Consider the following 12527-nt stretch of genomic DNA (forward strand, 5'->3'; position numbering starts at 1 on the left):
TGAAATGGTAGGGTATGTCTTCTGTTGTGAAGCCAGAGGTGTAGCCTGAGTTCCTGCATAACACAGGCCTCCTGCATTTCATTGCTGCATTTAGCACTCGCTCAGAACTCAGGAAGCGATGTTCCAAGAATATATAATCCCTCCTATGGGATTATTTAGTCATCTGTGATGAGATTTTTTTCTTTGCCTCATGCTCTATAATTGTGTTAAAATATCCCATTATTCTGCCATACCTTTTGGCTGCCATACCTTGTGGCCTTAGCAGTGGATACCCAAAGGCCAAATTGTCTCAGCTGCAAGTCTACCTTTTTTTCCTCTGCCAGTCTTTGTGTCTTATTTTCCCCATCAGAACATCTGGCAATATTTAACCTATGAATCAGTCAATAAAACCCTCTATGTTTATTTTAAACCAGTGCAGACTGAAAAGACAGGTGTTAGCTTGTTGGGTTAGAAGGAAGGCGAAGGCAACAACAAATGTCCTACCAGTCTGTGTTATTGCACTCAGGAACGAGCAGTGCCCCCAGCTCAGCACAGTGGCCATTAAGACTCTACCTTTCACACTTAGCCCTCAAAGTCTAGTCTTTACTTACCCTACTAACATCACTTTACTAACACAAGGAGTTAGTACTGTATGAGTTCACATGTTCATGTACTCAGAGGACACTTTCAGTTTGTCCAGATGGTGCAAAGATCACAGAATCAGGCAGAATTACTGAGGCTGGAAAAGGCCTCTGTGATCATCAAGTCCAGTCTATGACCTAACACCACCACAGCAGCTAAACCAGGCCACCAAGAGCCATATCCAAGCTTTTCTTACAGACCTTCAGGGATGACTCTACCACCTCCCAGGGCAGCCCAACCCAGTGCCCAATCAGCCTTTCTGTCAGGAAGTGCTTCCTAATATTCAACCTAAACCTCCCCTGGCAGAGCCTCTTGTTCTGTCACAAGCTGCCTGTGAGAAGAGCCTGACCCCCACCTGACTGCAACTTCCTTGTAGGTAGTTGTCCCCTCCGAGTCTCCTCTTCTCCAGGCTGAACAACCCCAGCTCCCTCAGCCTTTCCTCAGAGGACTTTCTCTCCAGCCCCCTCACCAGTCTTGTAGCTCCCAATGTATATGAGAAACAGGCCCTGGAAGTCTGTGGAGGCCCTGGTTAATCCTGGAGAAGGTAAAACAGTCCACAGGCTTTCAAAGTCAAAGTTGCTCTCCTGTCATATACAGCAAAGAGTGGCAGTATTCCAGCTCTTAATGCTTTTCACATAGGTGCCATTGATCTGTGAAACTAAGCCTATTAACATCCATCAGATTGTGGCTTACCAGAGAAATGGCTGCGTGAAGACCATGACCGAAACTCGCGGACCAGACACAGTGAAAGGGTTTCAGCAGCACATCCCTGTACAAGTGGAGCAAGAAGAAAGCCCAGTGGAGAACCACACCAAGAAATCCAACAGTAAAGACCACTGCACTATTGAAATAAATGAACTAGAGACAAACGTGTGACTGCTGCACTCGGCGGTGTCTCGCACCCTGACACCCGATCTCTACCTCCCAGTTGGAAGAGGGACTCCTTGCCTCGGACAGCACAGCGTGGGATCCTCACCACCCTGCTTGCACCGGAGCCAGCAGACCGGCTGTGAACAGCAGGAAAGGCGCACAGCTTGATGGAGGCACGGGCTTCTTATGTGAAAGATCTGAACTCTGGAAACTATCTAATGGACAACTGGTTCATTCTGCACTCATTTTACTCCAGTATAGTGTTTGACACTCCTTTGGCTTCCATTTTTTTTTTTATAAGCTTGTTTTTTATGTGTTTTCTTTAATTTTCTAACCAAAGCCTTTGTGTGTGTGTGTGTGTGTGTGTGTGTGTGAATATCAACAATTCTGAACACTGTATTTATGTAGAGGTTTTGCTAGGTTAAAAAAGGCTGACCAAAACTGCTAAAGATACTCACTTTGCACACTGTTTGCTAAATACAGAGTTTGTGCTTAGCTCTAGAACAGCAGTAAGAAAATCACGCTGATTTCCTGGTCTCGGGGGGTTATGTATGTTACCACCTAACACACTGAGCAGAGATAAAGCAAGCTAGGCATCCTTGCAAGAAAGCACACAAAGGTAACTCTGATGGGCAGCCTTCAGAGACAGGCAGTCAGATGTGACCCATAGCACAGAGTTCCTAGTTCACTGCGGAGCAGTTTGCCTTCCAAGTGCCAGACTTATAACCTTTTTTTTTAACCTAACTCTCCAGCAGAGCCAGCACCATGCACAGGCAGTGGCAGAGGCAATGTGAGCCCTAATCCATAGGCACTGGTGCTAACGTGTCCTCTTCCTGTAATCTGTCCTCCTGTAAATATGTGCAAACCCAAAGCTCAAGATTGTGAACCAGAGGCTTCGTGCTAAGGGCAGACCGAACACGAACTGGAACCCGATGATGCTGAGCAATGCTGGAGGGCTTTGTGAGGAGTCTGCTGTGGAAACTGGACAGTTCTCTCTCAGAATTTAGTGGTTCCCCTACAGTGACAGGCACTCCTTTTCTACTGAATCTGTCATTACAATAAGATCTGCTGGGTGTGTTTCCAATGTTTGTGATAGAGAACATTTGTAATAAAGCTGCCATTTAACCCAGGCTGGCTGTGCACTTCTGCTACTGCTGTCTTCTCGTTTCTCTGCCAAAATGCAGAGTGGAAGTGAAAAAAACCTTCCAGAAGCTGGGATTTGACCAAGAGGTCACGCACTTGACACACTGCATTTACATACTTGTGGCACATCCGTTTCAGATCCTGCGTGCCTGGCATTGTAACATGCTCCTCTCAGAGACAAAACAACCCAGGACAGTTTTTGCACTGACCAGAAGCAGAAGGGCTTCATGCACATGATCAATAGGTTTCCTGGGATGTGCACCTCTGCTTTGAGGGCTCCTGCTCAGACTATTTCTTTTGCCATGGCCTGCTTACTCACCTCAGAGGGCTGCACTATGGGTAGTTAACTACGGAGTAGTAAAGCCAGAAGGAACAAACATATATCTTACTGCCTATAAGTCCACAGGAATTAGGTATTGATTTGAAAATACCTATAGTTGGTAACTATTTTCCTGATTTGATTCTAGAGAGAAAACAACAAACACAGAACACAAAGAACAGGAAAGAACTGAAATTATTCAGAACAATTTGCTCCTGAGCAAGTCCTAGAATGGACCTGCTCTGCAGACTGAGCAGTTTGAGAGAGCTGGGGCTGCTCTGTGCCTCTCTGAAGGGGCAGAAGCAACAGCTGGCAAACACAGCATCCTATACTTTCCTTTCAGGAACACTGGCAGTTCCAGGAGGTCCCCTTCATTCTTCTCCCGCTGCCCATTCCTTCCTGCACTGCCTCCCCTCCTCTCCCAGCTGTACAGACCCAGTTATTTAAGAGGCCAGAAGAAGAATCAGATGAGAAGTATTTCTAATCCAAACCAGCTCACATATGGCTTTAGCACAGTCCCAAGAGACAGTTGTGTCAACACAAGGGAAGGGGTCACACAGGGACAAGAGCAAGCAGCAGGGTAGGTTCATGTGGAGAGGGCAGGATCTGCATGCTGGCTTTGCCAGCAAATAAACCATAGCATGAAGTTTCAATTCCACAGTCAGCTACAACTGTCTGAAGTGACAGTAAAATCCTACCAGTCACCTACCACTTTGCAACTGCTGTACATACATCAAAACTGTGGTGAAAGACACCAAATAGATCCAAGATTTGGAGTGAGTAGTTCCAAACTAAGTGGTGTTGGATGAGTCTGCCCACACACCATGCCAAGGTGCCATAGTCTGACAAACAGAACGTGCTGCTAACCTTACCACTGCCGCCTTCTTCAGCCACCTACAACCTCTGGCTAACTACAAAGTGCAAATCCTTTTGCCAGCTTACTCAGTCTGACACTCTTGAGCTTCGTCAGGTCTCAGGAGGTCTAAGCCAACTCCAGCGCTAAGAACTTCAGATGAGATAAAGCATCAAAGACCAGAAGCAGCAGCCAGTTGTGCCACACAAGCCCTACAGAACAAAGAAAAATCATAATTTTGCCCCACTCTGGCAAGTAGAGAATGTGGAAGTCTCATGTGTGAAGGCATATTGTATGGAATCAACAGGCTGGCTTCAAGTAAACCTTCTGCATTCAAACCCTATTCAAAGAAGGCCCAGTTTTGCTTTCCAAGGTTGAAGTGCTTTCTTGTTTTCCCATTATACTGTTCAGATCTTTAAAACTCGGGGGTTTAATCAATATGTGCTCCCCCTTCAGCTGGGAGGAACACAGCACACCAGTTTCTCACCTGCCCTCTATCATATGTGGTACCAACTATTGCTAAATAGAGGCCCTACAGCACTTCAGGTCTTCACTCTGGTAACTACACATTGCTCAGGACAGTGTAACCTTGACTGGAGCACCTGGCTGCTACTGAGCTGGTCTGGTAAAGTTAATGCTGGGGAGGGTGGAATTTCAACCCACCACATGCAGTCATGCTGTACTGAACACAAGGCACCACTGTTAACTAGGGAGAGGCGATACTGAAGTTAAAATAATTTTCATGGTGAGGATTCCTTCACATTAGCTGTTTTCTGTGTCTCATGGTGTTTGCTGCCAAGCAGCTTCATGATAGGCTAGCAGCAGGTTCCATACCACATCTGCATGCATGGAGCTGTTCCCATTTTCCAGCTATAATCACACTTCCTTCCATCAGAAATAATGAAGCTGTTAATTGTCAAGTCAGAGTGCAAGACCTGCATTGGTAAATAAGCTGCTTCTGCATGCAGAGCATAAGAACAAACAGGAGACTTTACAGTCTCAAAATTTCATATTAAAAAAAATAAATATTAAAAAAATCAATCAAATAATCTCTAACTTTTGCACAGAACACTGTGAAGTGTATGTGGAAAGCACATACTTCTTAACTGGCAACAGTCAACCTTATTTTGACGTTGCCTCCCCCTGCTAAAAAGAAAGGGAACGCAGCCAATTAAAGCATGCACACTAGGGGAGAGTGCTGAGGAGGAAGAGAAGGTAATTAAGGGTGGTGCACTGCATACAGCTAGGGAAGAAATCATTTGGCAAGGAACCCAAATTAACACACAGATATCAGTGACAGTTACCTTGTGTTGCTTAGTTTGCAACTGCCTTGCCCTAGAGACGCTACTGAAGCCACTGCAGATCGTTGTGTCATGAAACATCACTAAAGAGAACCTAAAAACGTTCTTGAGGATGTTGGTAATGCCAAGGAGGTTTTGAAGTGGTGCACTGCTGTCATAAATCCTTGTGCAGGAATTATAACTGGGAGAATGAGACACAACGTGAGCACTTTTGCACCCCACAAACTCCGCAGAGCTTTTGTCTGCCAGCCCAACTGCAGAAGCCTGTGGAACTAATGCAGTTACTCATGTTCTCAGCTAGTCTTAATGGATGCTATTTAAATCACTTAATTGCAGCTAAGTTTATGTGTCAGCTGAATACATCTCAATATAAAAAATAAAGGATGATCTAAATAAAGAGCCAAAACATTGAACTGCAGACTCCCCCTGTGCTGCAGCAGCCATTCTAAAGCACCTAGAAAACAGTCACTCTGTAAGGTCCCCATCTGATGAGCTCTTGCTTTCCATTCTACAACCAATATTCATTGCAGTCCCCTTTTAACAACAGCAAAGCAATCTCTAATCCTCGCAAAGCAGACAGAAAGCTTCATCTTCGAGCCAGATGGACAGTCTTGGAAACTAACTCAGTCCTTTCTGTGCTTTCCATAAGAATGAGGTAACTACTAGCAGGAGGTGGTTGATGTGTGCAAGCAAAATGTGTAACCTGGGAACTGAACTGCATTTGGAAAGCTCAGGCTGCCTTTGATCTTGCCCTGTGCTAAGTACTCCTCTGTGTGCCTCTTCTAAGGACCAGGTGCATTTTCACATCAAGACAGCTCTCTTTCATTGCAGTCACAGTGGAAATGAGGAGCTGCTGGTTTCCACCACCACCCCCCCAGGCACTAAGCTGGCTAAGATCACAGCCCTCCAACTGAGGACTAAATACAGTGAGGAGAGAAAGCAGTGCAGGTTTTTCTACAGGGATGCATGTCTTACAGTGGGGGAGCACAGCCCTTTGCAATAATAACAACTGGAAATACCCAGCTTCACTGCATTTGGGAAAGAGGCTCCACAACAGACTCATTTTTTCCATCCATTCACTGAGGACCAAGCTGCAAATTGAATTTATGCAATGAATTCCCTACTGTAGCCTCTGATTTCACATACAGTTAAGGAGGCAATAAATAAAATTGCATTCCTAACTACTTGGGAACACACTGGTTGATACTTCTGCGACTTATAAAAGGGTTTGTCCCACAAACCCCCAAATGGATGAGATCAATAGTACAGGAAGGGTGGTCAGTGCTTAAGCTCAGTTCATTATGCACTGTCTCGGACTTCGCCTGTGATCTCACGGCCAAGTGACCACAAGAATGCAGGGTTTGCCTCCTGTCTATAAACAAATCAAAAGCAGTTTTCTAATTCAACATGGTGCTGCATGGTAAGGATAAATCATCTGAAGACTGAGAAGGTTACATAACATATTAAGGGGGACTCATGATTACCTTGGATTAGCTACTTCTGCCACTCTGGAAGCACAGAATCACTGCTCATAATATTCACGGGAACTGCCAGGCTCCTGGTTTAAGTGACAAAGCCTCAGATTCCAACAGCTAGAAAGCAGCAATGGTTGCACCTCCGTATTCTGGAAGGTGTTCTATGGGAATGGATTTGGCACAGCTGAGTCTTTTGGCAGATTTGGGTCACAGGATAGTATTTGGCAGGCTGTCAAAGCAAAATCACAGCTGTCTGTTACTGAGTGGTGCTGCAGGGAACAAATAAAGATGGCTCCAGGATGATGGGATGGTGAGTACTGCTAGGTGAAGTGGTTAATCACTTCTCCTGCAATAGAACCAAACCTCTTTTGCTTGCTGGCTCTGAGAAGGCACCAATAGCTGGAGATGTAGGGATGGAGCAAGACATCCCCCTTCTCACAAAGCTTCTGCCACTAAGACAGATTTGGAAGAGACTGCAGTTAATGGACAGTTAATTCTCCTATTCCTGATATGATAGAAGCTTGTTGTATTCCTAGAGAGACTTCCAGTGTAAGGGCATGCTGTCCTTCCTTCCAAACCAGCATTGAGACCAGCAGAACAAGGAAATATTGTTCCTTAATTATTAAGGTATTACAAGCCTCTAGACCTCCCAAGCCACTGGGAGCTATAGATGTGCTCAGGGTAGGTCTCAGTTCTGCTTTTCAGGTTCCATCATAGCAGTTTTCCTTCTGTAAGGTACAGAATTCTACATCTGCTGCTCTAACAGCAGTCATCTGTCACCACAGAAAGGTGTCTGCACTCCATTTAGGCATGAAGGCTGCACACAACACCAGCTGAAAGCCAGCAGCTGACCCACCACTTGAAACTCACTGTAGTTAATGGTTCCTTTTGAACTTTCCTAATAAGTTTCCCCCCCCTCTCCCCCAGCAAAGAAAGGTATTTTAATAACATGGAAAAACAAGGGAAGCAAAACAAGAAGTGTTTTATGTTCACAGATATCTCACATTACATCTGCTACAAACACTTTATGGGCTGAATGGCAAAACCAAAAGCAAAACAAGATTGACCTTGAGACGTTTCATTATGATTTCACTGCTTCTGGTGGCTTTATTGGGTTTTACCACTAGGCTATTAAAACCATGTGGCAATTATACAAAACCAAGTCAAACCGAGCATTTTAAACCCTAATCTTCCATCTTCTTTTCCATTTACATACTTTAAACAGTTCCTTTCTATAGTTCATGAGTTTTCTTGAAAACAAACTCAAAGCAGAGAGATTTGGGTAGTCTATATTTTACTGATAGCTTAATCAGTATACCTGTGATCTTTGTTTGAGAACAAATCATCCAAGTCTCTCAGGTTTTTCAGTGGAAGAAAGCATTTCTCTGACACAAAACCCTTCTTAACCAAATATCTGGGGAGGGAAGACACAGGAGAGGCTGAGGGAGCTGGGATTGTTTAGCCTGGAGAAGAGAAGGATCAGAGGCGACCTCATTGCCCTCTACAACTACCTGAAGGGTGGTTGTAGCCAGGTGGGGGTTGGTCTCTTCTCCCAGGCAACCAGCACCAGAACAAGGGGACACAGTCTCAAGTTGTGTCAGGGGAGGTTTAGACTCGAGGTGAGGAAAAAGTTCTTCACTGAGCGAGTCATTCGTCATTGGAATGGGCTGCCCAGGGAGGTGGTGGAGTCGCCATCCCTGGAGGTGTTCAAGGGGAGATTGGACGTGGCGCTTGGTGCTATGATCTAGTTGTGAGGTCTGTTGGAACAGGTTGGACTTGATGATCCTTGGGGTCTCTTCCAACCTTAGTTACTGTGATACTGTGTGATACTGTGATACTGTGATAGGATGGATAGGAGAGTAGCAGCCCAGCCCTGTTGTTGGAGCTACTTCTAGCAGAAAGTTCAGAAAGGAAGCCTGCAAGCCGTGTGATGGAATTTCTACTGAGACTGCTCATTCCCTCTTGTTTTCTCACAGGTGCTGTGCACAGAACTAATGCACAGCTCCATGCCACGCTTTCTGCACAAGCAGTCTGCAGAGTAAAGTTCACAAAAGCTGTTAGAGACGCTCTGCACCCCAGATGTTTGGTTCATCCCCTCTCTGAAAGAAGATGGGAACAATCTGGAAGACTCACTTGAGGTCTTCCTGCCTGGTTTGACACTGCAAGATTCACTGTGGTTCTTCCTGCCTGCTTTACAGAGACAGGAGGAACAACCAAAGTGAGTCTCCCAGTGCCAAATCCTTTAAGCTGTGGATTATGAGGGTGCCTTCTGGTACAGCAACTCTACTGTCTTCAGCACATCAGTAAACTGCTTTGAGTTTTATCCCATTGCTGCATTTGAATTAAAAGAAACAGAGGCCCACTACAAAGCAGGGGAGAGATGTAGAGTGGTGTGTAAGGAATCAAAGTTAATTTGAATCCTGTATAAAAGATACACTCTAGGTTAAGATTTGTTAATTTCTTTGATGGCTGTCCACAAACACACAATTATAGCTCAAGTAATAAAAGCAAGAGACTCATTCATTTCTTGTCTGCAACTGGGAGCTGAAAATACTGCAAATCAGTTGAAACTTTCAGCAGCAGCAATATCATAAACATCTGCTAAAAAACCAGATTCTGGAACTACCATGGGGAAAACTTGAGATAGCCCTGGACAACTGTGCATTAAACCAGCCTTTGCCTGCCTCAAAATCCTTTAAAGAAGGATTTTATTGATGGCCTGTTTAACATCCTTGGATACTACTGCAGCATTTTTATGGAAACATTTTATATTCTGGATTATTAGAACACATTTATCATCCACTGACTGCACATATATCTCACAGCTGGCTGACTTTACAATAGCAGCATGAATCAGAGCTACAGGGCACACCAATATTTTCCTCACTGAAGGAAGTGGAGTTCTCTGGGGAGTTTACTCACTGCTCTTATATTAGCAACATAATAAAGCAATGACAATGACCTCCATAAATTATTTCCATTGGAGAACGAAATATCTTGGGGGGAAAAAAAAACCAACAACCAAGGCTAAATTCCTATTGTATAAAACTCTCTAATGTTTAAGTTTTTAGGACAACTATTCCCAAACCCAGGAAGAAAGACTCAGCAATATTAGACTGTGAAGTGAAATCAACTCACAGGAGATTGGACTATATTACAGAAGCTTTCCAAGAGGCTGCTTCCCATCAAACACATTTGTAAAATATGTCTTTGTTCTTAGTACTTTTGTGCAAGCAAAATTTGTAAAACTGCTTGTGGGCTCAGTCAAGATGGTGACAAAGAGCAGCATAAACTCTTACTGCTCCTCAGAAACCACTGCCAAAAGGGAACAGTTACGAAGTTTTGATCATACCTCTCCAGTCTCCCTGTCCTGTGGGGACCACTGAGGAGCAGAAGAAATGGCAGCTTGGGCACTTCCCATTCTCATCTCTTTTGTCCATACAGGTCCAGAGCCTCACTCCTGAACAGACCTAACTGCTGCTACTCCTGACTCCCAGTCTTTTCAGGAAATAGTCCCCCGTTCATCTTGCAAAGCAGCACAAGAAGAGGAGGTCATTTGTCCTACAGATGTCTTTAGGAGCAGGCCTGCCAGCCCAACTCTTCAGCACCTGCAGGAGCTAGAGGATCCTTTCCCCAGCTGTCCTTTTAATGGACAACCCTGTAGTATTTATGGCAGGAAGCTAAGGCAAATAATCTCCAAGTCCCCAAAGCAGATATTCTTTTGTTCAGATGATCCAACAGATCTTCACCTCGGCATGGTTGTCTGACCCAGAGCTGCCTGCAAGGAGGGTGGTTGGAAACTCTTGGGAAACGCAGCCCCACAGAGATGCCAGAGCTCAACAGCTGGTGGTTTGCTAGGAGCTGCTGCTGCTCCCCCAGAGGAGCATTCTGCGGCCTCCTCCTGCCCCACCACATCCCCGTTCAAATGTGATCAAAAGCCTTCCTTTAGAGGTTGTTTTCTTCCTTTTTAATCTCATTGTGTAAAGCATCTCTTTTTCATTAAGCATAACACACCCCAAGTAGCAGAGCATGCTGTGGCCAGGCCCTCAAGACAGAGCAAGAGCCCCCTCACCACACCATAATGGTGCTGTACCCACACAGCCCCTCACTCTGCCTCCCACCCCCAGCCAACATCCCCCACAACTCACCCCTCCTGACAGCTGAGGCTGCACACTGCTGGTCCTGCTGCTGTGAGAAATCATATCCAATCTCAGAAAAATCTCCTTTCTCCTCCTTCTGTGCAGTATCCTTTGTAATGAGGAAGCACGGCCTTGAAAAGCAGCAAATGCACTCGGCCTGCTTGCATGCAAACCACAGATGAGTGCCCAGCATGTGAAAATGGATACTGAGGAATCAAGTTGCCAGCTGAATCACAGCATCCCAGAACATATCTGGTTAGAAGAGGCCTCCAAGATCATCCATTCCAGTCTTCAGCCCAGCCCTGAAGGGTCAGCACTAATCCATGGCCCCAAGCATCAGCTCCACAGGCTGCTGGAACACCCCCAGGGACGGTGACTCCAGCACTGCCCCAGACAGACCATTCCAATTTTAAGAACCCTTTCAGTGCAGAAATATTTCCCAACATCCAGCCTGAACCTCCCCTGGGGCAGCTTGGAACCATTTCCTGTGGTCCTGTCTCTCGTCATCAAGGAGAGTATTTTAGACTGCAGGTTTTCAATATCCATACCTCTGTTTCAGCCTTAAAACCTTGCAGTTCTTCTTCCCAAACCCAAGCAGTCCACAGGAAGAAACTTCCATGAAAACAATGATTGTGTTCCACTTCAGCCTTCAAAACTCTCCTCTGAATATTTACTGCTGCCACCAAGATCTGCACCTGTGGCAGCTGCACCCGGGGCCAGGCCCCAGGCCTTGAGGGGCACCACAGGGCCCCTCCCGCTTGTTGTGGCCTAGGCCCCACAGGCCTCCCACTGCCAGCCAAGGCCCTCTGTGAGGCTCATCAAGGGCCGGAGCACCTGGCCCATGAGGAGCAGCTGAGGGACCTGGGGTTGCTCAGCCTGGAGAAGAGGAGGCTGAGGGGAGACGCTCTGCACAACTTCCTGAAGGGAATCTGGAGTGAGGAGGGGGCAGCCTCTTCTCATAGATAACAAGCATCAGGACCATAGGAAATGGTTCCAAGCTGCTCCAGTGGAGGTTTAGGCTGGCTGTTAGCAGTATTTCTTCACTGGAAGGGTTCTAGGACATTGGAATGGTCTGCTCAGGACAGTACTGGAGTCACCATCCCTGGAGGTGTTCAAACAGTGTGTGGACCTGATGCTTAGGGACATGGTTTAGTGTTGACCCTTCAGTGCTGGTTTGAGGGTTGGACTGGATGAGCTTGGAGGTCTCTTCCAACCAGATATATTCTGTGATTCTAAGTTGTTTGCTTCTGGTTCTCTCTCATCAGTCTCTTACAGGACAATCAAAAAGCATTCCTCTTGGGAGGGTTGAATCAGAGAACTGTCAGGGTTGGAAGGGATCTCAAGGCTCATCCAGTTCCAACCCCCCTGCCATGGGCAGGGACACTTCACACTACAGCAGGATGCCCAGAGCCACATCCAGCCTGGCCTTAAACACCTCCAGGGATGAGGCTTCCCCACCTCCCTGGGCAACCTCTTCAAGTGTCTCACCACCCTCATGGGGAAGAACTTCTTCCTAACATCCAATCTGAATCTACCCATCTCTAGTTTTGTTCCATTTCTCCCAGTCCTATCCCTACCCAACATCCTAAAAAGTCACTCACCAGCTTTCCTGTAGGTCCCCTTAAGATACTGGAAGCTTTTACTGGGGAAGAGGAACGTCCTTTACTGCAACAGACACTCAAGGGATTCAAGTGGGGTCTGGAGCACCTGATTTCTCACAGAATCAGAATGCAAGGGACTGAAGTTTAAAGATAATTCAACAGTTCTCCATAAAGCCATAAAAATCCACATATTCTCAGCTTGTTC

The 12527-nt window shown here is 45.9% G+C and overlaps 1 protein-coding gene across 1 annotated transcript in view; it reads left to right on the forward strand.

Moving 5' to 3' along the window:
* The window catches only part of SLC1A7 (solute carrier family 1 member 7), a 67913-nt gene extending 66105 nt beyond the window's left edge, over window positions 1–1808 (forward strand). The window contains exon 11 of the mRNA XM_009908041.2: window positions 1261–1808. Coding sequence (XP_009906343.1) covers window positions 1261–1497 — 237 coding nt within the window. The 3' untranslated portion in view covers window positions 1498–1808. The remainder of the gene's footprint in view (window positions 1–1260) is intronic.
* The last annotated feature ends 10719 nt before the right edge of the window (window positions 1809–12527 follow it).

Source organism: Dryobates pubescens, chromosome 11 (assembly GCF_014839835.1).
Source record: "Dryobates pubescens isolate bDryPub1 chromosome 11, bDryPub1.pri, whole genome shotgun sequence".
In the NCBI taxonomy this organism is placed as follows: domain Eukaryota; kingdom Metazoa; phylum Chordata; class Aves; order Piciformes; family Picidae; genus Dryobates; species Dryobates pubescens.